Source organism: Pleurodeles waltl, chromosome 10 (genome assembly GCF_031143425.1).
Source record: "Pleurodeles waltl isolate 20211129_DDA chromosome 10, aPleWal1.hap1.20221129, whole genome shotgun sequence".
Lineage (NCBI taxonomy): Eukaryota > Metazoa > Chordata > Amphibia > Caudata > Salamandridae > Pleurodeles > Pleurodeles waltl.
The window spans coordinates 267,515,221-267,542,149 of record NC_090449.1 but is presented as its reverse complement, the minus strand read 5'-3'; the positions used below and the strand labels follow the sequence as shown (position 1 = coordinate 267,542,149).

The window sequence follows — 26,929 nt, the reverse complement described above, 5'->3', positions numbered from 1 at the left end:
TAGCTCCAAAACCCAGACTCAGGGCATTCCTTGGCTTGACTGGGTACTATAGGAGGTTTGTGAAGGGATGTGGATCAAGTGTCACCCCTCAGAACTGACCTCCAAGAAAGTGAACTGACCGTGGACTGTCAAAAGGCCTTTGACACCCTGAAGCAAGCTATGTGTATAGCACCAGTTTTGAAAGCTGCAGATTATTCTAAGCAGTTCATTGTGTAGACAGATGCCTCTGAGCATGGGATAGGAGTAGTCCTGTCCCAAAAAAATGATGATGGCCTTGACCAGCCTGTTGCTTTTATTAGCAGGAGGTTACTCCCCAGGGAGCAGCATTGGAGTGCCATTGAGAGGGAGGCCTTGGCTATGGTTTGGTCCCTGAAGAAGCGGAGACCATACCTTTTTGTTACTCTTAGTTCAAACTGACCACAGACCTCTCAGATGGCTGATGCAAATGAAAGGAGAAAACCCTAAACTGTTGAGGTGGTCCATATCCCTACAGGGAATGGACTTTTTAGTGGAACACAGACCTTGGACTTCACATGCCAATACTGATGGCCTTTCCAGGTTTTTCCACTTAGAAAATGAAGACTCTCTTGGGAAAGGTTAGTCTCATCCTCTTTCATTTGGGGGGGGGGGGGGGGGGGGGGGGGGGGAGGGGTTGTGTAAGGAAATGTGTCCTTGGCATGGTTACACCCTGACTTTTTGCCTTTTATTGATGCCAGTTATGATTGAAAGTGTGCTGGGAACCTGCTAACCAGGCCACAGCACCAGTGTTCTTTCCCTAAACTGTACCTTTATTCCCACAATTGGCACAGCCCTGGCACCCAGAATAAGTCCCTTGTAAATGGTACCCCTGGTACCAAAGGCCCTGATGCCAGGGAAGGTATTTAAGGGCTGCAGCATCTATTATGCCACCCTGGGGACCCCTCACTCAGCACATGCACACTGCCCTCACAGCTTGTGTGTGCTGTTGGGGAGGAAAACGACTAAGTCGACATGGCACTCCTCTCAGAGTGCCATGCCCACCTCTCACTGCCTGTGGCATAGGTAAGTCACCCCTCTAGCAGGCCTTACAGCCCAAAGGCAGGGTGCACTATACCACAAGTGAGGACATAATCCTATAGGGGAATTTTCTAATCTCAAGATGGAGGATTTCTAAAGGCAGGGGTCACCTCAGCTCAGGGCACCTTAGGGGCTGTCCTGACTGGTGGGTGACTCCTCCTTGTTTTTCTCATTATCCCCTCCAGCCTTGCCACCAAAAGTGGGGGCAGTGGCCAGAGGGGCGGGCATCTCCACTAGCTGGGATGCCCTGGGGCAAAGGGGTGATCCTTTGAGGCTCACTGCCAGGTGTTACAGTTCCTGCAGGGAGAAGCACCTCCATCCAGTAACAGGCTTTGTTCCTGGCCACAGAGTGACAAAGGCACTCTCCCCCCTGTGGCCAGCAACATGTCTGGTGTGTGGCAGGCTGGCAGAAACTGGGCAGCCTACACTAGAAGTCGGATTGGTATTTTGGGGGCATCTCTAAGATGCCCTCTGGGTGTAATGTTACAATGAATTACACACTGGCATCAGTGTGCCTTTATTGTGCTGAGAAGTTTGATACCAAACTTCCCCGTATTCAGTGTAGCCATTATGGAACTGTGGAGTTTGTGTTTGACAAACTCTCAGACCATATACTCACTATGGCTACCCTGCACTTACAATGTCTAAGATTTGGCTTAGACAGTGTAGGGGCATATTGCTCATGCAACTATGCCCTCGCCTGTGGTATAGTTCACCCTGCCTTAGGGCTTTAAGGCCTGCTAGAGGGGTGACTTACCTATGCCACAGGCAGTGGGTTGTGGGCTTGGCACTCTGAGGGTAGTGCCATGTCGACTTAGTCATTTTCTCCCCACCAGCACACACAAGCTGTGAGGCAGTGTGCATGTGCTGAGTGAGGGGTCCCCAGGGGGGGGGGGCATAATACATGCTGCAGCCTTGAGACCTTCCGTGGCCACAGGGACCTGGGTAGAGGGGTACCAGTTACAAGGGACTTATCTGGGTGCCAGGGCTGAGCCAATTGTGGAGACAAAGGTACAGTTTAGGGAAAGAACACTGGTGCTGGGGCTTGGTTAGCACTTTCAATCATCAACAAAAAGCAAAATGTTAGGGGGTAATCATGCCATCAGAGTCATTTGCCTACAGTGTGTTTTCACTTATTGCTTGTGTGTGTACAATCAATGCGTAACAGTACCGACTGATAAGCCCAACTGCTCGACCACACTAACATAAATACAGCATTAGTAATATCTATTATTGCCTCTGTCAAGCCTCTTGGGGACCCCCTGGACTCTTTGCACACTATATTTCATTTTGATATAGTATACACAAAGCCTCAAGAGGACTGCCTGCAACACAGATGACCACGATCTCCTGTGGACAACGGCCCTGCCCAGAAAAACTCCACCAAATGACTCAAGAACTGCACCAGATCCCCGAGTCCTGCCCACTCTGCTGGAGACGCCCACGGCACGTGTCCAGGTGGCCCAACTGACTAAAGCTGGTCTCTAGCTAATTCGGACCTATTGTCCACTCTGGGTTGACCCCTTCGTTGTCCAACACCATGACACCTGCAGCCGGAGGACCTCCCCGACCGCAAGAGATTTGTACAAAGATTCCCGAAGCCCTAAGGTACCCCTGCTCCCACAGCCCCCTGGCCTTGGGGAATCTGACCACCGGTTCAGGATGTCCAGCAGGCAGCCATCCTCCTTGTCCAGCCTGTGGTTTCCAGAACCAACCCTCTGGACCTAGCCTGCTGCATTTTTGTGACCCCCAGGGTCCCTCTATTGAAAAGCATTGAGAGCCTGGTGCTGTTTTTGCACCCTGCCGCCCCTGTGGCGCTGAGGGTGTGTTTGGTGCTGACCTGTGCCCCAAACAACCTCCCCGCCCCCCCCCAACCCGGTGCTCACCTAAACCCCCCTGGTCTGCCCTCCAAAGACACGGGTACTTACCTGCAAGCAAGCCTGATTCAGAGTGCCCCAGTCTCCATAGGATTCCATTTTAAATTCTAATCATCTTTCACCTCTGCACCTGGGGGACCTCGTGTTGCTGGTGGTGGGGGCTTGGGGTTAACTTGAACCCCAACCTGTGGACATCCTAAGCCCCAGAGACTGGAACTATAAATCATGTACTTACCACAAGTCTGAACTAACATGTCTTCCCCCCAGAACTGTTTTTGAAAACTGCAATGTATCAACTTTTAAAACAGATAGGTTATTTTCTTGAAAACCATTTAACTTGCCCAACTGTAACAAAGTGGCATTGATACATATGTTGGATACTTACTTACAAATGTACTTACCTGCAAACTGAATCATGTGGTTCCAGAAATAAACATTTTTGCTGTATAAAAACCATTGGCCTGGAGTTAGTCATTGAGTGTGTGCTTCATTTATTGCCTGTGTGTATAACAAATGCTTTGCACTACCCTCTGATAAGCCTAAATGCTAGACCACACCACCACAAAAGAGAGCATTAGTATTATCTACTTTAGCCTCTGGGGAAACCCTGGACTCTATGCACACTATATCTCATTTTGATATAGTATATACAGAGTCCGCTTCCTACAACTGCCAGTTCTGAATCAGCAATGAAAGGTGCAGAAAGAAAAAAACTGACGTCAGTATGCACCGGTGACAAATATGGGGCCCAATGTCAAATCTGGAGTGAACAGATCCACCGCTGAGCTGCACAATGCCACATATAGACTCTTAACAAAATTGCTGAAAAGTTTGTGGATCTGGTGTCTGAGGAAATTCATAAAGTGAGAAATTTGTGTTTCGAAGACACATTTATCAAGAACTAAAAAGTAGAGCTAATTACCTTTTCAAACTCTTTCTCCTGTATGTCCAACATTGCCAGAATTCGTTTCATTACTTCCCTAAAATGTTCACCCTAAAAGACAGATAAAAGAAAAATATAAAAAGTTGAAAGAAACACTATTAGTATATTTCATATTTTCTCTTCTAAAAACAGATACAACATTGAATGAAGAAGTAGATATTAACAACTTCAGTGATACATTTTGAAAAAATCAACAAAACTTCACTCAGGGAGGAGGCACAAAGAGGGTGTAGCCACCATCAAGGACAGTAGCCATTGGCTACTGCCCTCCCAGACCTAAACACACCTCTAAATTCAGTATTTAGGGGCCCCCCAGAACCTAGGAAACTAGATTCCTGCAACCTGAAGACGAAGAAGGACTGCTGACCTGAAGCCCTGCAGAGAAGACGGAGACACCAACTGCTTTGGCCCCAGCCCTACTGGCCTGTCTCCCCACCTCGAGAAAAACTGCAACAGCGACGCATCCCCCAGGGTCCAGCGACCTCTGAAGCCTCAGAGGACTACCCTGCATCTAAAAGGACCAAGAAACTCCAGAGGACAGCGGCCCTGTTCCACAAAACTGCAACTTTGCAACAAAGAAGCAACTTTTAAAGACCACACGTTTCGCGCCGGAAGCGTGAGACTTTCCACTCTGCACCCGACGCCCCCGACTCGACCTGCGGAAAATGAACTCTACAGGGAGGACTCCCAAGCGACTGCGAGCCTGTGAGTAGCCAGAGTTGACCCCCCGAGCCCCCACAGTGACGCCTGCAGAGGGAATCCAGAGGCTCCCCCTGACCACGACTGCCTGTTTCAAGGAACCCGACTCCTGGAAAACACACTGCACCTGCAGCCCCCAGGACCTGAAGGAACCGAACTCCAGTGCAGGAGCGACCCCCAGGTGGCCCTCTTCCTAGCCCAGGTAGTGGTTACCCCGAGGAGCCCCCCCCTTTGCCTGCATTGCTGAAGAGACCCCTGGGTCTCCCCACTGAATCCTATTGCAAACCTGAGGCCTGTTTGCACTCTGCACCCAGCCGCCCCTGTGCCGCTGAGGGCGTACTTTTTGTGCCTGCTTGTGACCCCCCCCCCCCCCCCCAGTGCCCTACAAAACCCCCCTGGTCTGCCCTCTGAAGTCGCGGGTACTTACCTGCTGACAGAATGGAACCGGGGCACCCCTATTTCCATTGAAGCCTATGTGTTTTGGGCACCATTTTGACCTCTGCACCTAACCGGCCCTGAGCTGCTGGTGTGGCAACTTTGGAGTTGCCTTGAACCCCCAACGGTGGGCTACCTTGGACCCAACTTTGAACCCTGTAAGTGTTTTACTTACCTGTGAACCTAACAAATACTTACCTCCCCCAGGAACTGTTGATTGTTGCACTGTGTCCTTTTTTAAAATAGCTTATTGCCATTTTTGTCAAAACTGTAGATGCTATTGTGAGGATTCAAAGTTCCTAAGATACCTGAGTATCTTATCTTACTTAAAGTACTGTTTGTAAATCTTGAACCTGTGGTTCTTAAAATAAACTAAGGAAAGATATTTTTCTGTATAAAAATCTATTGGCCTGGAATTGTCTTTGAGTGTGTGTTCCTCATTTATTGCCTGTGTGTGTACAACAAATGCTTAACACTACCCTCTGATAAGCCTACTGCTCGACCACACTACCACAAAATAGAGCATTAGAATTCTCTCTTTTTGCCACTATCTTACATCTAAGGGGAACCCTTGGACTCGGTGCATGCTATTTCTTACTTTGAAATAGTACATACAGAGCCAACTTCCTACAGTCTGGGAGTTTGTCAAACACGAACTCCACAGTTCCATAATGGCTACACTGAATACTGGGAAGTTTTGTATCAAACTTCAAAGCACCATAAATCCACACTAATGCCAGTGTGGGATTTATTGAGAAATGCACACAGAGGGCATCTTAGAGATGCTCCCTATATACTAGCCCAACTACTAGTGCTAGGCTGGCCAGTTTCTGCCAGCCTGCCACACCTAGACGGGTTTCTGGGGTGAGTGCCTTTGTACACTCTGTGATCAGGAACAAAGGCTGTACCGGGTGGAGGTGCTTCACACCTCCCCGCTGCAGGAACTCTAACGCCACTCAAGCCTAGTGTTACAGCGCCCCAGGGTACTCCAGCTAGTGGAGATGCCCGACCCCCGGACACAGCCCCCACTTTTGGCGGTAAGTCCAGAGGAGCTAAGGTGAAAAACAAGGAGGAGTTACCCTCAAGCCAGGACAGCCCCTTGCTTTGGAGGATTTCCCCCAATAGGATTAGGGATGTGCCCCCCTACCCACAGGGAGGAGGGCACAAGGAGGGTGTAGCCACCCTCAGGGACAGTAGCCATTGGCTACTGCCCTCCAGACCTAAACACACCCCTACATTGAGTATTTAGGGGCAACCCTGAACCCAGATTTCTTGACTACCTGAACAAGGAGGACTGCTGACCTGAAAGCCCCGCAGAGAAGATTGAGACGACAACTGACTTGTGCCCAGCCCTACCGGCCTGTCTCCAGACTCAAAGAACTTGCAATAGCGACGCATCCATTGGGACCAGTGACCTCTGCCAACCCAGAGGACATAGGAGCCTATGGAGATTAGGGGTGCTCCGGTTCCAGTCTGGAGCAGACCAGGTTTTTTTTTTTTTTTAAAGAGCACAGGGGATGTCCCAAACAGGCACGCAAAATACACCCTCAGCGGCACAGGGGCGGCCGGGTACAGTGTGCAAACAAGGCGTCAGGTTTGGTATTGAAATCAATGGAGGGACCCAGGGGTCACTGACGATGCAGGCAGGGCACAGGGGGGCCTTCTCGGGCCAGCCACCGACTGGACAAAGGTGAGGGCCGCCTGCTGGTTACTGCTGCACCAGTAGTTGGTTCCTCACAGGCCTGGGGGCTGCGGGTGCAGTGCTTCTCCAGGCATTGCAGTCAGGGGGATCCTCTGGATTCCCCCTGCAGGAATCGTCGTGGGGGTGCAGGGAGGTCGCTTTATGGTGGACACATTGTTGGAGTCGCTTGAGGGTCCCCTCTGTGACATTGGTTTCTCTGGACATGGGCCAGGAGAGCACATCCCTATTGGGCTAAATCCTCCAATGCAAGATGGAGGATTTTCCAAGGAGGGGATCTCTTTAGTTCTGGTCACCTTAGGGGTGGACTTGGCTGAGGGGGTGACTCCTTGTTTTTCTCATTATGTCCCAGGACTTGCCACCAAAAGTGGGGGCGGGCATCTCCCCTAGCTGGAGTGCCCTGGGACATTGTAACATGAAGCCTGAGCCTTTGAGGCTCACTGCTAGGTGTTACAGATCCTGCAGGGGGAGGTGTGAAGCACCTCCACCCAGTGCAGGCTTTGTTTCTGGCCCCAGAGAGCACAACGGCTCTCACCCCAGGGGGTCAGAAACTCGTCTATCAGTGGCAGGCTAGAACAGACCAGTCAGTCCTGCACTGAAGGATTGGGTAAAATACAGAGGGCATCTCTAAGATGCCCTCTGTGTGCATTTTTAAATAAATCCAATTGTTTTTAATACATCCAACACCGGCATCAGTGTGGGTTTATTATTCTGAGAATTTTGATACCAAGCTTCCAAGTATTCAGTGCAGCCATTAGGGAACTGTGGAGTTTGTTTTAACAATCTGTCAGACCATATACTTAATATGGCCACACTGTACTTACAATGTCTAAGAATAGACTTAGCTGCATGAGCAATATGCCCCTACAGTGTCTATGCCCTCACTAGTGGTGTAGTGCACCCTGTCTTAGGGCTTTAAGGCCTGCTAGAGGGGTGACTTACTTATGCCATAGGCAGTATTCTGTGTGAATGGCATCCTGAGGGGGGATGCCATGTCGACTTTGCCTTTTTCTCCCCACCAACACACACAATCTGCAATGGCAGTGTGCATGTGTTAGGTGAGGGATCCCTTAGGGTGGCACAACACATGCTGCAGCCCTTGGTCACAGCGCCCTTAGTACCACTGGTACCTTTTACAAGGGACTTATCTGTGTGCCAATTGTGTTAATAATTGAACATTGTTTTGCAGCTGTAAAAACTAGACCACCTTATGGTCTCATTTTTAGACCAAGAAATTTAGAATTGGTTAAGTACCTTTTGAGATGTGAATTTCTTAAGTTTAATAAAAATAGTCTTTTTTGTGTGTAATTACGCATCATAGGAATCAATAGAGGATTAACCTTTAAAAATGCACATAAAATCATATAGTGGGTTTACCAAGTTCTTCTTTTGCAGGTTGGTCGAGGTCATCCGTGGGCACACTGTGCCAGCTGGAAAAGTTTGGGCGGCTCCCAGTTGCAGAGGGAGCGGTGAGGGACCACTTGGAAAAGCACTGGATAGTTAAGTTTAAAGGTGGATCCTTGGGGTCCCCTTGGAGTTTTGAGGTTGTAACGGGTGGAGGAACCTTAGGGCACAGCAGGTTCTTCGGTACAGGGCGGCCGGGTGCAGAGCAAATCGGTGATCAAAGCGGTGATCATGGATGGCCTCAGAAGCAGGATTTAAGTTGGTTCAAGGGTCGTTTGCAGGACAACGGGGGCACTCTTGCAGGAGGTCTGGGGTGTTTCTCAAGTCCCTCGACTCGGGCTTCGTCCTGGTCCTTTTTCAATCCCGGGTGGACTGTTTTTCAGGATGTCCAAAGCTAGGTGACCAATACCACCAAACTGGGCACACTGGCAGTTTTTGTCCTTGCGTCGTCCGTGTGAAGTTTGGTCCGGCTGCAGCATCTGGTTCCGGAGTTAGCGTCCGGTCAGTAAAGTGGACCTCACTGGCTTGTTGGTTCCTTGTGGATTTAGAGCGGTACCTCCACTCTGGAGAGGGTTATTTAGCAATTTGCTAAGCCTGGAGGTCCTCTGGAGTTCTTTAGAGTTTTTCCAGTTGTCCAGCAGCTCCTCAGTGGCAATTGTCAGGTTGGGGGATCACAACTTAGTTGAAAAGAGCGTGCAGGTATGTACCCACAGCTCCGGGAGTCCCCAGATCAGCACCAAACACACCCTCAGTGGCAAAGGTGGGGCCGGGCTCAAACACAGCATTAGGTATCCAATGCTTCTCCATGATTGAACCCCCGGGGACCACAAAGAGGCTGCAAGCTGGGTCCACGGGGTTGGTTCTAGGAAACCAAAGGCTAGACAAGAAGGAGAGGCGCCCGCTGGATGCTGCTGGACCGTCTTTCAGGTTCCCCAAGGCCAGGGAGCTGCGGTTGCAAGGGTACCTTTAGGCGCCAGGAATCGTCTGATCCGGTCGCAGTCAGAAGGAGCCTCTGGTTTCAGGCTGAAGGCGTCATGGTGGTGGCAAGGAGGTGCCAACCCAGGAAGGAGTCAGGCCGTGGGCGTAGGGTGCAAAGTGGACAGGACTCGCGGATCTGGGGCTCTTCTGGAGTCCTTTTGGAGTTTTCTTTGTGGACAGGGTTGCAGTCCTCTGAAGTTCTTGGTCCTCTGCTAGGCAGGTAGTCCTGGGGGGGTTTGTAGAACTTGTCCTGCAGGATGCCTCGCCTTTTTGGAGCAAGGGTCTTTGAAGCTGCAGACAGGCCGGTGGGGCTGGGACCAAGTCAGTTGTCGTATGGAGTCTTCAATCCTGGAGGTTCAGCTTAGTCCTTCTTTCTTCTTGAGGTCGCCAGGAATCTGCTGAGAGGTTCAGGGGAGCCCCTACATACTAGATTTAGGGGCGCTACAGGGGTCGGTAGCCAATGGCTACTGTCCCTCACGGTGACTAAACCTTTCAGTGTCCACTCCCTTTAGGGAGGATGACAGTCCTAATCCTACTGGTCCCTGCCCTCCAAAAGAAGACGGAGGATTCAGCAGATAGGGGGGTCACTTTAGCTCTGGACACCTTAGGGGTGGTCCTAGCTTCAGTGGTCACTCCACCCCATTATACCTCATTTTCCTGCCGGACCTGCCACCAAAAGTAGGGCCTGGTCTTTGGGGGGTGAGGGTGAATGGGAAACTCCACTAGCTAGAATGCCCTGGGGCACTGCAACATTAGGCCTGAGCTTTTGAGGCTCACTGCCAAGTGTTCCAGTTCTTGCAGGGGGGAGGCGTGTAGCACCTCCACGCACAGCAGGCTTTCTGACCACAGAAGAGCACAAAGGGTCTCACTGAATGGGGTCAGAAACTTGTCTGTTAGTGGCAGGCTGGCACAGACTGGTAACTCCTGCACTAAAGGGTTGGGTAAAATACAGGGGCCATCATTCAGATGCCCTTTGTGTGCATGTCACAATAAATGCAACACTGGCATCAGTGTGGATTTATTGTGCTGGGAAGTTTGATATCAAATTTTCCATATTTCATTGAAGACATCATGGAGCTATGGAGTTTGTAATGACAGACTTCCAGCCCTTGTACTCAGTATGGCCATACTGCACTTACAAAGTCTAAGAATAGACTTAAACACTCCAGGGGCATATTGGTCATGTGGCTTTGCCATCACCTGTATTATAGTGCAACCTGCCTTAGGGCTGTAAGGCCTACTAGAAGGGTGACTTACCTATGCCACAAGCAGTGGTTTGTGGGCATGGAAGCCTAAGAGGGATGCCATGTTGACCTTACCCTTTCCTCCTCACCAGCACAAGCAGTGGTTTGTGGGCATGGAAGCCCAAAAGGGATGCCATGTTGACCTTACCCTTTCCTCCTCACCAGCACAAACAAGCTGCAATGGCAGTGTGCATGTGTTTGGTGAGGGGTCCCTTAGGGTGGCATAATACATGCTGCAGCCCCTAGGGACCCTCTTAATTCACAAAGCCATTGGTACCTTTGATAAAGGACTTTGCTGTGTGCCAGGTGAGTGCCAATTGAGGACACAATGGTACAGTTTTGGGAAAGAACACTGGTGCTGGGCCTGGTTAGCAGGATTCCAGCACACTCAGTCAAGTCAGCATCAACATCAGGCAAAAAGTGAGGGGGGGAGGGGGGAAAGGAAGGGAATTTAACCATGCCAAAAGGGGCAATTTCCTACAGGGGTGTTTGCACCTCCATCAAGGAAGGGTTTGTCCTGCATTCCAGAGGGCAGAGGCCCTCACCCCAGGGGTGCAGATATGTCTGGTCCGGACCAGCTTGCCACCGCAGCCATGCCAGGGTAGTTAGCTATTGCAGGGGACACCTTTAAGGTGATCCCTGAGTACATTTTATAAAAAAATCCAACACGTGTACAAGTTTGCTTTTGGCTATCATGTAGCTGTGAAACTTTTAGTGACCAGCGTCCAGCACATGCGTAGTGACCAGCGTCCAGCACATGCGTAGTGACCAGCGTCCAGCACATGCGTAGTGACCAGCGTCCAGCACATGCGTAGTGACCAGCGTCCAGCACATGCGTAGTGACCAGCGTCCAGCACATGCGTAGTGACCAGCGTCCAGCACAAGCCTTTGAAATGGCTGCTCTGTTCACTCACTATGTCCCAGGTTTGGCAAGGACACAGTGTGGGCATGTAGCTCATGCAGCTATGCGCTCACATACAGTATAGTTCACCCCGCCTTAGGGTTGGAAGGCCTGCCAGAGGGGTGACTTACCTATTTTGCATGCAGTGTGTAGTGGACAGGCCAAACAGGCAGTGCGCCATGTCGAGTTTGCATTTTAGGGTTGCATCAGGATGCAATTGAAGTGCTGGGTGCCTCTGAATGCATAGCCCTAGAGGGTGGCGCAATCATTGCTGCTACCCTCAGCGGCCCACCCTTAGTACCTCCTGTTCTGGGTACCATTTACTAGGGACGTACGTTGGCAGGTAAAGGTGTCTCCAATCGTGCCAATGCATCACAACAGTTTCGGGAAAGAGCTCTGGCACAGGGAACTTCCAAAAGAGCCACCCCCGACAAAAGAGGATGAGACTACACTTTCCCTAGGGAGTCTTCATCATCTAAATGGAAGTACCTGGAAAGGCCATCTGCATTAGCAGTCCCAAGTCTGTGTTCCACTTGAGAGTACATTCCCTGTAGAGAAAAGGGACCACCTAAGCAGTTTGGGGTGCCATAATCCTTCACAAATCTCCTTTAACCCCTTGGCAGCTAAGAACGTAAAGGTTACTAGCGCTCCCACGAAGAGCCTCGCCTCGGCGATGGAAGGGGAATCGCTTTTCCCCTACCACCCCGCCCCTCCCCCGTGGTGTCTGATGATGTCAGCACGCGATCGCGCACTGACCTACCCCTCGCGCAGATTGGAGAAGAAATACAAAAGCATTTCTCCTCCAATTATGTGGAGGGGGCGAGAGAGGCATGAAAGGAGAGGAAAGGCCTTTCCTCTCCTTTCGTGTTTCACAGCATTTCTGCTTCCCGATCGCGATGGGGGGGGTGAAAGAAACCAGGGATAATTTTTTTGTTTGTTTTTATGTGGGGAGCGACCCCTTAGGCAACTCTGAATTAAAACAGTAGTACACACAGTTTTGGTTAAAATTACAATAAGCTATTTTAAAATTGGACACTGTGCAAAAATCAAAAGTTCCTGGGTATAAGGAATTACCCCCTGACTTTTTGCCTTTTGTTGATGCCACTTATGATTGAAAGTGTGCTGGGACACTGCTAACCAGGTCCCAGCACCAGTGTTCTTTCCCTAAACTAGTGTAGGAAGGTAGCTTATTTCTAGCCTTGTTACCCCCACTTTTGGCCTGTTTGTAAGTATATGTCAGGGTGTTTTTACTGTCTCACTGGGATCCTGCTACCCAGGGCCCAGTGCTCATAGTGAAATCCCTATGTTGTCAGTATGTTTGATATGTGTCACTGGGATCCTGCTAGCCAGGACACCATTGCTCATATGATTGTGGCCTATATGTGTTCCCTGTGTGGTGCCTAACTGTATCACTGAGGCTCTGCCAACCAGAACCTCAGTGTTTATGCTCTCTCTGCTTTTAAAATTGTCACTGCAGGCTAGTGACTAATTTGACTAATTCTGATTGGCACACTGGGACACCCTTATAATTCCCTAGTATATGGTACCTAGGTACCCAGGGTATTGGGGTTCCAGGAGATCCCTATGGGCTGCAGCATTTCTTTTGCCACCCATAGGGAGCTCAGACAATTCTTACACAGGACTGCCACTGCAGCCTGAGTGAAATAACGTCCACGTTATTTCACAGCCATTTTCACTGCACATAAGTAACTTATAAGTCACCTATGTGTCTAACCCTCACTTGGTGAAGGTTAGGTGCCAAGTTACTTAGTGTGTGGGCACCCTGGCACTAGCCAAGGTGCCCTCACATTGTTCAGGGCAAATTCCCCAGACTTTGAGAGTGAGGGGACACCATTACACGCGTGCACCACATATAGGTCAATACCTATAGGTAGCGTCACAATGGTAACTCTGAACATGGCCATGTAACATGTCTAGGATAATGGAATTGTCACCCCAATACCATTCTGGTATTGGGGGGACGATTCCATGCATCCCCGGTCTCTAGCACAGAACCCGGGTACTGCCAAACTGCCTTTCTGGGCACTCCACTGCAGCTGCTGCCAACCCCTCAGACAGGTTTCTGCTCCCCTGGGGCCTGGGCAGCCCAGGAAGGCAGAACAAAGGATTTCCTCTGAGAGAGGGTGTTACACCCTCTTCCTTTGGAAATAGGTGTGAAGGGCTGGGGAGGAGTAGCCTTCCCCAGCCTCTGGAAATGCTTTGATGGGCACAGATGGTGCCAATCTCTGCATAAGCCAGTCTACACCGGTTCAGGGATCCCCCAGCCCTGCTCTGGAGCGAAACTGGACAAAGGAAAGGGGAGTGACCACTCCCCTGACCAGTTTCTCCCAGGGGAGGTGCCCAGAGCTCCTCCAGTGTGCCCCAGACCTCTGCCATCTTGGATTCAGAGGTGTTGGGGCACAATGGACAGCTCCGAGTGGCCAGAGCCAGCAGGTGACGTCAGAGACCCCTCCTGATAGGTGCTTACCTCTTTCAGTAGCCTCCTTTCTCAGTAACCAAACCTCTTTTTTGGCTATTTAGGGTCTCGCCTCTGGGCTATTCCTCAGATAACGAACGTAAGAGCTCACCAGAGTTCCTGTGCACTTCCCTCTTCGACTTTTGCCAAGGATCGACCGCTGACTGCTCCAGGATGCCTGCAAAACCGCCTCATCCTGCCGGCTTTCTCGACTGTTTCCTGGTGGCGCATGCTCTGAGGGCTGTCTGCCTTCACCCTGCACTGGAAGCCAAGAAGAAATCTCAAGTGGGGCGACGGAATCTTCCCCCTGCTAACATAGGCACCAAACTTCTGCATCACCGGTCCTCTGGGTCCCCTCATCTTGACGAGCGTGGTCCCTGGAACACAGGAGCTGGGTCCAAGTGTCTCCCACAGTCCAGTGGTCCTTCTGTCCAAATTTGGTGGAGGTAAGTCCTTGCCTCCCCACTCCAGACAACAAACCTGTGTACTGCGTGATTTGCAGCTGCTCCGGCATCTGTGCACTTTTCCAGGACTTCCTTTGTGCACAGCCTAGCCTGGGTCCCCAGCACTCCGTCCTGCATTGCCCAACTTGCTGATTTGGACTCCGACGTCGTGGGACCCTCCTTAGAAGACCTGAGGACAGCGATCGACTCAGTCACAAAGTGCCTGTTCCGGTACTTCTGTGGGCGCTGCATGCTTCTGTGGGGGCTGTCTGAGTTGCTGAGCGCCCCCTATCTCCTCCTCCAAGGGGCGATATCCTGGTCCTTCCTGGTCCCCAGCAGCACCCAAAATCCTCAACTGCGACTCTTGCAGCTAGCAAGGCTTGTTTGCGGTATTTCTGCGTGGAAACACTCCTGCATCCTCCCGCACGACGTGGGACATCTTCTGACCAAAGAAGAAGTTCCTGGCACCTTACGTTGTTGCAGAATCTTCTGCTTTTTCCACCCAGAGGCAGCCCTTTTGCACCTTCATCCGGGGTTTAGTGGGCTCCTGCCCCCCCCCCGGACACTTGCGTGACTCTTGTACTTGGTCCCCTTTTTTTACAGGTCCTCAGGTCCAGGAATCCGTCTTCAGTGCTTTGGTAGCAGTTGTGGTTCTTGCAGAATCCCCTATCTCGACTATATTGTCTTTCTGGGGTAGAAGGGTAACTTTACTCCTACTTTTCAGGGTCTCGTGGTGGGGTATTTTGGACACCCTTACTGTTTTCTCACAGTCCCAGCGACCCTCTACAACCTCCCATAGGCCTGGGGTCCATTCGTGATTCGCATTCCACTTTTGGAGTATACGGTTTGTGTTGCCCCTAGGCCTATGTTTACCTAGTGCATCCTATTGTGATTCTACATTGTTTGCAATACTTTTCTTACTTACCTGTTTTGGGTTTGTGTACATATAATTTGTGTATATTACTTACCTCCTAAGTGAGGGTATCCTCTGAGATACTTTTGGTATATTGTCACTAAAACAAAGTACCTTTATTTTTAGTAACTCTGAGTATGGTGTTTTCTTATGATATTGTGCTATATGATTTAAGTGGTATAGTAGGAGCTTTGCATGTCTCCTAGTTCAGCCTAAGCTGCTTTGCCATAGCTACCTCTATCACCCTAAGCTGCTAGAAACACCTCTATTCTACTAATAAGGGATTACTGGACCTGACACAAGGTGTAAATACCACAAGGTACCTACTATGAGCCAGGCCAGCCTCCTACAAGTATACCTTTGTTCCGACAAATGACACAGCCCTGGCACCCAGATAAGTCTGTTGTAAATGGTACCCCTGGTACCAAGGGCCCTGATGCCAGGGAAGGTCTCTAAGGGCTGCAGCATGTCTTATGCCACCCTGGGGAGCTCTCACTCATCACATGCACACTGCCTCACAGCTTGTGTGTGCTGGTGGGGAGAAAATGGCTAAGTCAACATGGCACTCCCCTCAGAGTGCCATGCCAACCTCACATTGCCTGTGGCATAGGTAAGTCACCCCTCTAGCAGGCCTTACAGCCTTAAGGCAGGGTGCACTATACCACAGGTAAGGGCATATGTGCATGAGCACTATGCCCCTACAGTGTCTAAGCAAAACCTTAGACACTAAGTGCAGGGTAGCCATAAAGAGTATATGGTCTGGGAGTTTGTCAAATACGAACTCTACAGTTCCATAATGGCTACACTGAAATCTGGGAAGTTTGGTATCAAAATTCTCAGCACAATAAATGCACACTGATGCATTTACTGATGTCCCCACTGATGCCAGTGTGTAATGTATTGTAAAATGCACCCAGAGTGCATCTTAGAGATGCCCCCTGAAAACCAGTCCGACTCCTAGTGCTAGGCTGACCTGTTTCTGCCAGCCTGCCCCAACCAGACGAGTTTCTGGCCACATGGGGAGAGTGCCTTTGTCACACTGTGGCCAGGAACAAAGCCTGTACCGGGTGGAGGTGCTTCTCACCTCCGCCTGCCGGAACTATAACACCTGGCGGTGAGCCTCAAAGGCTCATGACTTGTTACAGCACCCCAGGCCATCCCAGCTACTGGAGATGCCTGCCCCCCGGCCACTGTCCCCACTTTTGGCGGCAAGGCTCGAGGAGATAATGAGAAAAACGATGAGTCACCCACCAGTCAGGACAGCCCCAAAGGTGTCTTGAGCTGAGGTGACCCCTGCCTTTAAATATCCTCTCTCTTGGTTTTGGAGGATTCCCCCAATAGGAATAGGGATGTGCCGCCCTCCTCTCAGGGAGGAGGCACAAAGAGGGTGTAGCCACTCTCCAGGACAGTAGCCATTGGCTACTGCCCGCCTGACCTAAACACACCTCTAAATTCAGTATTTAGGGGTGACCCAGAACCCAGCAAAACAGATTCCTGCAACCTAGGACTGCTGACCTGAAAGCCCTGAAGAGACTACAGAGACGACAACTGACTTGGCCTCAGCCCTACCGGCCTGTCTCCAGACTCAAGGAACCTGCACAGCTACGCATCCGACAGGGACCAGCGACCTCTGAAGCCTCAGAGGACTGCCCTGGACTAAAGGACCAATAAACTCCTGTGAACAGCGGCCCTGTTCAAAACCAGCTACTTCTTTGCAAAAAAGAAGCAACTTTCCAAGACTGCACGTTTCCCGCAGGAAGTGTGAGACTTCTCACTCTGCACCAGACGCCCCCAACTCGAGATTCAGAGAACCAACACCTCAGGGAGGACTCCCCGGCGACTGCGAACCTGTGAGTAACCAGAGACGACCCCCCTGAGCCCCCACAGCGACGCCTGCAGAGAGAATCCAGAGGCTGCCCCTGACCGTGACTGCCGGTAACAAGGGACCCGACGCCTGGAACCAGCACTGCACCCGCAGCTCCCAGGACCTGAAGGAACCGAACTGCGATGCATGAGTGACCCCAAGGCGACCCACTGCCTAGCCCAGGTGGTAGCTGTCCCGAGAAGCCCCCCCCTGTACCTGCCTGCACCGCTAGAGTGACACCCCCCACCACGATCCCTACATTGTTTCCTACCTGAAACCAGCCGCCTGCTTTGCACACTGCACCCAGCCGCCCCTGTGCCGCTGAGGGTGTGTTTTGTGTGCCTACTTGTCCCCCCCCAGTGCTCTACAAAACTCCCCGGTCTGCCCCCCTGAGGACGCAGGTACTTACCTGCTGGCAGACTGGAACCAGAGCACCCCTGTTTTCCATAGGCTCCTTGGCATGGTTACCCCTAACGTTTTGCCTTTGCTGATGCCAAATTATGATTTGAAAGTGTGCTGAGGCCTGCTAACCAGGCCCCAGCACCAGTGTTCTTTCCCTAAACTGTACCTTTGTCTCCACAAACTGGCACAACTCTGGCACCCAAGTAAGTTCCTTGTAACTGGTACCCCTGGTACCTAGGGCCCTGATGCCAAGGAAGGTCTCGAAGGGCTGCAGCATGTCTTATGCCACCCTGGGGACCCCTCACTCAGCACATACACACTGCTTGCCAGCTTCTGTGTGCTGGTGGGGAGAAAATGACTAAGTCTATATGGCACTCCCCCAGGGTGCCATGCCAACCTCACACTGCCTGTGGCATAGGTAAGTCACCCCTCTAGCAGGCCTTACAGCCATAAGGCAGGGTGCACTATACCACAGGTGGGGGCATAGTTGCATGAGCACTATGCCCCTACAGTGTCTAAGCAAAGCCTTAGACATTGTAAGTGCAGGGTAGCCATATGAGTATATGGTCTGGGAGTCTGTCATACAGGAACTCCACAGCACCATAATGGCTACACTGAAAACTGAAGTTTGGTATCAAACTTCTCAGCACAATAATTGTACACTGATGCCGGTGTGCACTTTATTGTAAAAATACACCCAGAGGGCATCTTAGAGATGCCCCCTGAAAACATACCCAACTTCCAGTGAGGGCTGACTAGTTTTGCCAGCCTGCCACACACCAGACATGTTGCTGGCCACATGGGGAGAGTGCCTTAGTCACTCTGTGGCCAGGAATAAAGCCTGTACTGGGTGGAGGTGCTTCTCACCTCCCCCTGCAAGAACTGTAACACCTGGCGGTGAGCCTCAAAGGCTCACCCCCTTTGTTACAGCGCCACAGGGCATCCCAGCTAGTGGAGCTGCCTGCCCCTCCTGCCACTGCCCCCACTTTTGGCGGCAAGGCTGGAGGAGATAATGAGAAAAACAAGGAGTCACCACTCCCCAGTCAGGACGGCCCTTAAGGTGTCCTGAGCTGAGGTGACTGGCCTTTAGAAATCCTCCATCTTGCAGATGGAGGATTCCCCCAATAGGATTAGGGATGTGCCACCCTCCCCACAGGGAGGAGGCACAAAGAGGGTGTAGCCCCCGTCAGGGCTACTAGCCACTGGCTACTATCCTGCAAGACCTAAACACACCCATAAATTTAGTATTTAGGGGCTCCCAGAACCGAGGAAGATAGATTCCTGCAACCTGAATATGAAGGACTGCTGACCTGAAGCCCTGCAGAGAAGACAGACACCAACTGCTTTGGCCCCAGCCCTACCGGCCTGTCTCCCCACTTCAAGAAAAACTGCAACAGCGACGCGTCCGAGGACTACCCTGCATCTAAAAGGACCAAGAAGCTCCAGAGGACAGCGGTCCTGTTCAACAAAACTGCAACTTTGCAACAAAGAAGCAACTTTTAAAGACCATACGTTTCCCACCAGAAGCGTGAGACTTTCCACTCTGCACCCGAGGCCTCCGGCTCGACCTGCAGAAAATTAACTCTACAGGGAGGACTCCCCAGCGACTGCTAGCCCGTGAGTAGCCAGAGTTGACCCCCCTGAGCCCCCACAGCGATGTCTGCAGAGGGAATCCAGAGGCTCCCCCTGAGCGCGACTGCCAGCTTCATGGAACCCGACGCCTGGAAAACACACTGCACCTGCAGCCCCCAGGCAACCCTCTTCCTAGCCCAGGTGGTGGCTACCCCGAGGAGCCCCCCCTGTGCCTGCATCGCTGAAGAGACCCCCGGGTCTCCTCATGGATTCCTATTGGAAACCCGACGCCTGTTTGCACTCTGCACCCGGCCGCCCCTGTGCCGCTGAGGGTGTACTTTCTGTGCCTGCATGTGTCCCACCCGGTGTCCTACAAAACCCCCCTGGTCTGCCCTCCGAAGTCGCGGGTACTTACCTGCTGGCAGACTGGAACCGGGGCACCCCTATTTCGATTGAAGGCTATGTGTTTTGGGCACCATTTTGACCTCTGCACCTGCCCGGCCCTGAGCTGCTGGTGTGGTAACTTTGGGGACCACACTACCACAAAATAGAGCATTAGAATTATCTAATTTTACCATTATCTTACCCCTAATGGGAACCCTTGGACTCTGTGCACACTATTTCTTACTTTGAAATAGTATATACAGAGCCAACTTCTTACAATATACACAGAGCCAACTTCCTACACCTATTCTCTCTATTTTGGGGTTAGAGGTATCCACCTCTGCTAACCTTATCTTGGCCAGGGACACCCCTAGCTTACCCAAAGAGGTTACCCAGAACTGGAGTAACCCCACTATGACCAACAGGGTCAGGGGCCCTAACTTGTTATTTGGCATGGGGTCAGACCATCCTGCCAAGGACAGTGCAGCCATAAAGGCTAACACCCAGGGGAGGCCACTGACAGTTGTCAGTGCCCAGAACCACACCTTTAGCTCTTCACCACCAAGGGAAGGGGCTAAGTTACAGGCTTCTTTAGGTTCAGGGTGCCTGTCTGCTGTGATAAGAGTGGGGGGTTGCTACATCTTGTAGTAAACACCTTTCTTCCACTCTTTCTTCTGTTAGCTGAGGAGCCACCCACTCAGGCTTAACAGTTGCCTGACTAGCCAGGACTTCTTGAGGGTCAGGTTGGACTTTACCAGTGCCACTTTTGGAGTGCTCCCCTACTGGAACAGAATCTCCTTGACTTGCTGGACCTTGACTAAAGGTTGTCCACCCTTCCTGCACTGTTTTCTTTTTCTTCTGGGGCCTACTTGCAGTTACTGCAGGGGCAGCACCTCCAGAATCCTTGGGAGAGGACTGGCACTGGACCAGTTCCTCTCTTGGGCTCTGACTAACCTCTGGGTAGCCATTTCCAAGGAGTCAATCAAGTGGAAGGTCTGGACTGACTACCAACCTTTTCCAGCTAAAAGTCCCACCCACTTCTAGGGGCATAAAAGCCACAGGCCTATCAGTGACCTTGTCTGGGCTAAGTCTTACTCTGGCAGTCTCACCTGGGATGTACGGGTTTGAGAACACCAGCCTGTCGTGCACAATAGTGTGACTGGCACAAGTGTCTATCAGGGCAGTGGCTGGGATTCCATTCACCAGTAGGTGGTGGAAGTGTCTACTTCCTTCTGGAATCTCCAACTCACCTGTTGGGCCCTTTCTCCAGTTGAAGGCTATGAAGACCTCCACCTCTGAGGAGTCATCCCCAATTGCTACACTGGTCACCCCTGGGAATTTGCTAGGGGGTTTGTTTTTGGGACAAGAAGTGTCCTTGATGCGGTGCCCCATCTGTCTCCAGTTTTGGCACCATGCCTTAGTGGGATCCCTGTTCTTACCCTGGTACCCACCTTTGTTTTGGGTTGTGTCTTGGGGGCCCCACCCACCTGGACAGGTTTTTGGGGGCCTACAGAGGACGCTTTCTTTATTTCTAGTGTCACCCACTTTCTCCTGGGGAAGCCTTGTAACCCCTTTCATTTGGTCACCCCCAGCGGAAGTTTTGGTAACCCTAGTCTTGACCCAGAAGTCTGCCTTCTTTCCCAATTCTTGGGGAGAAATTGGACCTAGGTCTACCAGAGAGATATTGATGCAACTTTTCATTTAAACGGTTACTTAAAATGTGTTCCTTCATAAATAAATTATGAAACCCATTATAGTCATGCACTTAATTTCCAGTTACCCAAACATCCAGTTTTTTTACTGAGTAGTCTACAAAATCAACCCAGTTCTGGCTCGAGGTTTTCTGAGCCCCCCTGCACCTAATCCTGTAATCCTCAGTTGAGAATCTAAAGCCCTCAATCAAGGTAGCCTTCGTGAGGTCATAGGATTCTGCATCTTTACCAGAGAGTGTGAGGAGTCTAGCCCTACACTTTCCAGTGAACATTTCCCAAAGGAGAGCTCCCCAGTGAGATGTGCTTACTTTTCTGATTGCACAAGCCCTCTGAAAAGCTGTGAACCACTTGGTGATGTGTCATCACCATCTTCATATTTAGTTGCAATCCCTTTGGGGATGATGTTTAGGATGTCAGTATTCTCTCTGACCCTATTTAAGTTGCTGCCACCATTTATGGGACTTAAACCCATTTCTTTTCTTTCCCTTTCCAGCGCTAGGAGTTGCTTCTCCAAAGCCAATCTTTTGGCCATCCTGGGTAACAGGATGTCCTCTTCATTGAGGCTGTCCTCAATGCTCACAGAGGCACTGGTCTCCCCTGTGGAAGAACCAGGCTCTCTAACTATGATTTGTGGAGTCAGGGTTCTGGGGGGTGGTCCCTTGTAAACTCTGCCAAGAGCTCCTGGAGCTTTGCCTTTGTAGGGTTGGACCTAGTCTATCTTTTTGTCTTACAGAGAGACCTTTAATCGGACATCCCTAGATGTAGTTAAGGTGTGAGGTTGAGTTCCATCACTGCCTCTTCTGTGTGACTCATTATCACTCTAAAAGTTGGGATTACTTTTTAAGAATCTAAAAACTACTTCTAGAACTTAAATCCAAACTTCTACAAACGTTTAAACTCTAAAAGAAATGCTAACAGGGACTTAAATAAGGCCCTAGCAGGACTTTTAAAAATTTAGAAAAATAGTCAAATTGCAAAATTCAATTTCTAATCACAATTTTGGGAATTTAGTGATCCGATATTGGCTGAGTTGTCCAGCAAATGCAAAGTCTTAGACCCCACCGTTGATCCACCAATGTAGGAAGTTGGCTCTGTCTATACTATCTCAAAGTGAGAGATAGTGTGCACAGAGTCCAAGGGTTTCCCCTTAGAGGTTGATAGTGGCAAAGTACAAGTTACTAACATTCGGTAACGAAATACCTTCGGTAACTAGAGACATATTCTAGTTGCAGATTCCTTACCTTAGAATTTTCCACCAGGCATCAGACAGGATCCAGAGTTTTTTCTTCGAGCAGTACCCTTGCACGTCAGCAGGTGGCGGTCGTCTCCACAGGCGTCGTGGTCACCGTGATGACGTCTGGAGTAGTATATAGACGCCACCCTCGTGCTGTGACGTCAGTTTCTTTTAACGACTTTCCTCGCCAAAGCGCAGAGCCGCTAAGAACACTGAGATTGGTGCGCCAAAGCTAAGGACCTGAAAGGGGAAATCCCTGTCCCTAGAAATCAGTTTGCAAGCGGGAAGGATGGGTGGGCAGTAAGGAATATGCAACTAGAATGAAAATGTCACTTACCCAGTGTACATCTGTTCGTGGCATTAGTCGCTGCAGATTCACATGCTGTGCATAGTCCGCCGTCTGGTGTTGGGTCGGAGTGTTAAAAGTTGTTTTTCTTCGAAGAAGTCTTTTCGAGTCACGAGACCGAGGGACTCCTCCTCCTTTGTTTCCATTGCGCATGGGCGTCGACTCCATCTTAGATTGTTTTCCCCGCAGAGGGTGAGGTAGGAGTTGTGTATGTTAGTAATAGTGCCCATGCAATGGAATGAATAAGTATGTACAAAATAAAGTTTAAGTAATATATTTACAAATGTATGTTGAAGATTACTTCCAAACGGCTACAGGCTCCCGGGGAGGCGGGTGGGCGCATGTGAATCTGCAGCGACTAATGCCACGAACAGAATTACACTGGGTAAGTGACATTTTCAGTTCTGTGGCATGTGTAGCTGCAGATACACATGCTGTGCATAGACTAGTAAGCAGTTATCTCCCCAAAAGCGGTGGCTCAGCCTGTAGGAGTGGAAGTAGTTTGAAATAAAGTTCTTAGTACGGCTTGACCTACTGTGGCTTGTTGTGCGGATAGCACGTCTACACAGTAGTGCTTAGTAAATGTGTGAGGCGTAGACCATGTGGCTGCCTTACATATTTCGTTCATTGGGATATTTCCTAGGAAGGCCATGGTAGCGCCTTTCTTTCTGGTTGAGTGTGCCTTTGGTGTAATGGGCAGCTCTCTCTTTGCTTTAAGGTAGCAGGTTTGGATACACTTAACTATCCATCTGGCTATACCCTGTTTTGATATTGGGTTTCCTGTATGAGGTTTTTGAAATGCAATAAACAGTTGTTTTGTTTTCCTAATTAGTTTTGTTCTGTCAATGTAGTACATTAGTGCTCTTCTGAGGTCTAATGTATGTAGTGCCCTTTCAGCTACTGAGTCTGGCTGTGGAAAGAACACTGGTAGTTCTACTGTTTGATTTAAGTGGAACGGTGAAATAACTTTTGGTAAAAATTTAGGATTAGTTCTTAGAACTACCTTATTTTTGTGTATTTGGATAAAAGGTTCCTGTATAGTAAATGCTTGAATTTCGCTTACTCTTCTTAGAGATGTAATGGCAACGAGAAATGCAACCTTCCACGTTAAGAATTGCATTTCGCAAGAATGCATGGGTTCGAAAGATGGACCCATGAGTCTTGTTAAGACGATGTTGAGGTTCCATGAAGGAACAGGTGGTGTTCTTGGTGGTATAATTCTTTTTAGGCCTTCCATAAACGCTTTAATGACAGGTATCCTAAATAGTGAAGTTGAATGGGTAATCTGCAGGTATGCAGAAATTGCTGCGATGTGTATCTTTATGGAAGAGAAGGCTAGATTTGATTTCTACAAATGTAGTAAGTATCCTACTACATCCTTTGGAGATGCATGTAATGGTTGAACTTGATTACTATGGCAGTAGCAAACAAACCTTTTCCATTTACTTGCATAGCAGTGTCTAGTGGATGGCCTTCTAGCCTGTTTTATGACCTCCATACATTCTTGGGTGAGGTTTAAATGTCCGAATTCTAGGATTTCAGGAGCCAGATTGCTAGATTCAGCGATGCTGGGTTTGGATGCCTGATCTGTTGTTTGTGTTGTGTTAGCAGATCTGGCCTGTTGGGTAGCTTGACATGGGGTACTACTGACATGTCTAGTAGTGTTGTGTACCAGGGTTGTCTTGCCCATGTTGGTGCTATTAGTATGAGTTTGAGTTTGTTTTGACTCAATTTGTTTACCAGATATGGAAGGAGAGGGAGAGGGGGAAAAGCGTATGCAAATATCCCTGACCAATTCATCCATAGAGCATTGCCTTGAGACTGCCTGTGTGGGTACCTGGATGCGAAGTTTTGGCATTTTGCGTTCTCCTTTGTTGCAAATAGGTCTATTTGAGGTGTTCCCCAAATGTGGAAGTAAGTGTTTAGAATTTGGGGGTGAATCTCCCATTCGTGGACTTGTTGGTGATCTCGAGAGAGGTTGTCTGCTAGTTGATTCTGGATCCCTGGAATAAACTGTGCTATTAGGCGAATGTGGTTGTGAATCACCCATTGCCATATCTTTTGTGCCAGGAGGCACAGCTGTGTTGAGTGTGTTCCCCCCTGTTTGTTTAGATAATACATTGTTGTCATGTTGTCTGTTTTGACAAGAATGTATTTGTGGGTTATGATGGGTTGAAATGCTTTCAACGCTAGGAATACTGCTAGCAATTCGAGGTGATTTATATGCAACTTTGTTTGATGTACGCCCCATTGTCCTTGGATGCTGTGTTGATTGAGGTGTGCTCCCCACCCTGTCATGGAAGCATCTGTTGTTATCACGTATTGTGGCACTGGGTCTTGGAAAGGCCGCCCTTTGTTTAAATTTATACTGTTCCACCATAGAAGCGAGATGTATGTTTGGCGGTCTATCAACACCAGATCTAGAAGGTGACCCTGTGCCTGTGACCATTGCGATGCTAGGCACTGTTGTAAGGGCCTCATGTGCAGTCTTGCGTTTGGGACAATGGCTATGCATGAAGACATCATGCCTAGGAGTTTTAATACCATCTTTGCATGTATTTTTTGTGTCGGATACATGGCTTGTATAACCTTGTAAACATTTTGAACCCTTTGTGGACTTGGAGTGGCTATTCTCTTTGTTGTGTTGATTGTCGCTCCTAAGTATTGCTGTGTTTTGCACGGCAGAATGTGTGATTTTGCATAGTTGATGGAGAAACCGAGTTTGTAGAGGGTTTGTATGACATACTCTGTGTGGTGTGAACACTTTGTTAGGGAGTTGGTTTTGATTAGCCAATCGTCTAGGTAGGGGAACACGTGTATTTGCTGCTTTCTGATATGTGCAGCTACTACTGCTAGGCATTTTGTAAATACTCTTGGTGCGGTTGTTATACCGAACGGCAACACTTTGAATTGGTAATGTATTCCCTTGAAAACGAACCTTAGGTATTTCCTGTGCGAGGGATGTATCGGTATGTGGAAATACGCGTCCTTTAGATCTAAGGTTGTCATATAGTCTTGTTGTTTTAGCAGTGGTAATACGTCTTGTAGCGTGACCATGTGAACGTGTTCCGATTTGATGTAGATGTTTAGTGTTCTGAGATCTAAGATTGGTCTCAGTGTTTTGTCTTTTTTTGGTATTAGAAAGTACAGTGAGTAAACTCCTGTGTTCCTTTGTGTACGTGGTACAAGTTCTATTGCGTCCTTTTGCAGTAATGCCTGAACTTCTAATTCCAGAAGGTCTAAATGCTGTTTTGACATGTTTTGTGTTTTTGGTGGGACATTTGGAGGGATTTGGAGAAATTCTATGCAATAACCATGTTGGATAATTGCTAAGACCCAAGTGTCTGTTGTTATCTCCTCCCAAGCTTTGTAAAATTGGCTTAGTCTTCCCCCCCACTGGTGTTGTGTGAAGGGGTTGAGTGACTTGTGAGTCACTGTTTGGTTGTAGGGGTTTTGGGACCTTGAAATTTTCCCCGGTTTCTAGGGAATTGTCCCCCTCTGTACTGGCCCCGAAAGCCTCCCCTTTGGTACTGTCCCTCGTAGGTAGACGGTGTTGATTGTGAGGTGCTGGCTTGTGTGGCTTGACCCCGAAACCCCCCTCTGAAGGGTGTTCTGCGAAATGTGCCAAAAGTGCCTCTGCCCTGCGGGAAATAGAGTGCGCCCATGGCCTTGGCTGTGTCAGTGTCCTTTTTCAATTTCTCAATTGCCGTGTCCACATCGGGTCCAAACAATTGTTGTTCGTTGAACGGCATATTGAGCACTGCCTGTTGGATCTCTGGTTTAAACCCGGATGTGCGCAACCATGCGTGCCTTCTTATGGTTACTGCGGTATTTATTGTTCTTGCAGCTGTATCCGCTGCATCCATAGAGGAGCGTATTTGGTTATTAGAGATATTTTGTCCCTCCTCAACTACTTGTTTTGCCCGTTTCTGTAATTCTTTGGGCAGATGCTCGATGAGATGCTGCATCTCATCCCAATGGGCTCTGTCATATCGCACTAGGAGTGCCCGAGAGTTCGCGATGCGCCACTGGTTTGCAGCTTGTACGGCAACCCTTTTTCCAGCTGCGTCGAACTTGCGGCTCTCTTTGTCCGGAGGTGGGGCGTCGCCTGATGTGTGCGAGTTGGCTCTCTTGCGAGCTGCCCCTACTACAACTGAATCTGGTGGCAGTTGTGATGTGATAAAAGCAGGGTCCGTGGGCGGTGCTTTATATTTTTTCTCCACCCGTGGAGTTATCGCTCTGCTTTTGACAGGTTCTTTAAAGATCTGTTTTGCGTGCCTTAGCATTCCCGGGAGCGTAGGCAGGCTTTGATAGGTGCTATGGGTGGAGGAGAGTGTGTTGAAAAGG

The 26,929-nt window shown here is 49.7% G+C and overlaps 1 protein-coding gene across 2 annotated transcripts in view; it reads right to left on the bottom strand.

Moving 5' to 3' along the window:
- USP7 (ubiquitin specific peptidase 7) overlaps window positions 1–26,929 on the bottom strand; it is a 1,253,379-nt gene that overhangs the window by 34,979 nt on the left and 1,191,471 nt on the right. For both annotated transcript variants that reach the window (XM_069210408.1, XM_069210409.1), the window contains exon 29: window positions 3,856–3,927. In XM_069210408.1, coding sequence (XP_069066509.1) covers window positions 3,856–3,927 — 72 coding nt within the window. The remainder of the gene's footprint in view (window positions 1–3,855; window positions 3,928–26,929) is intronic.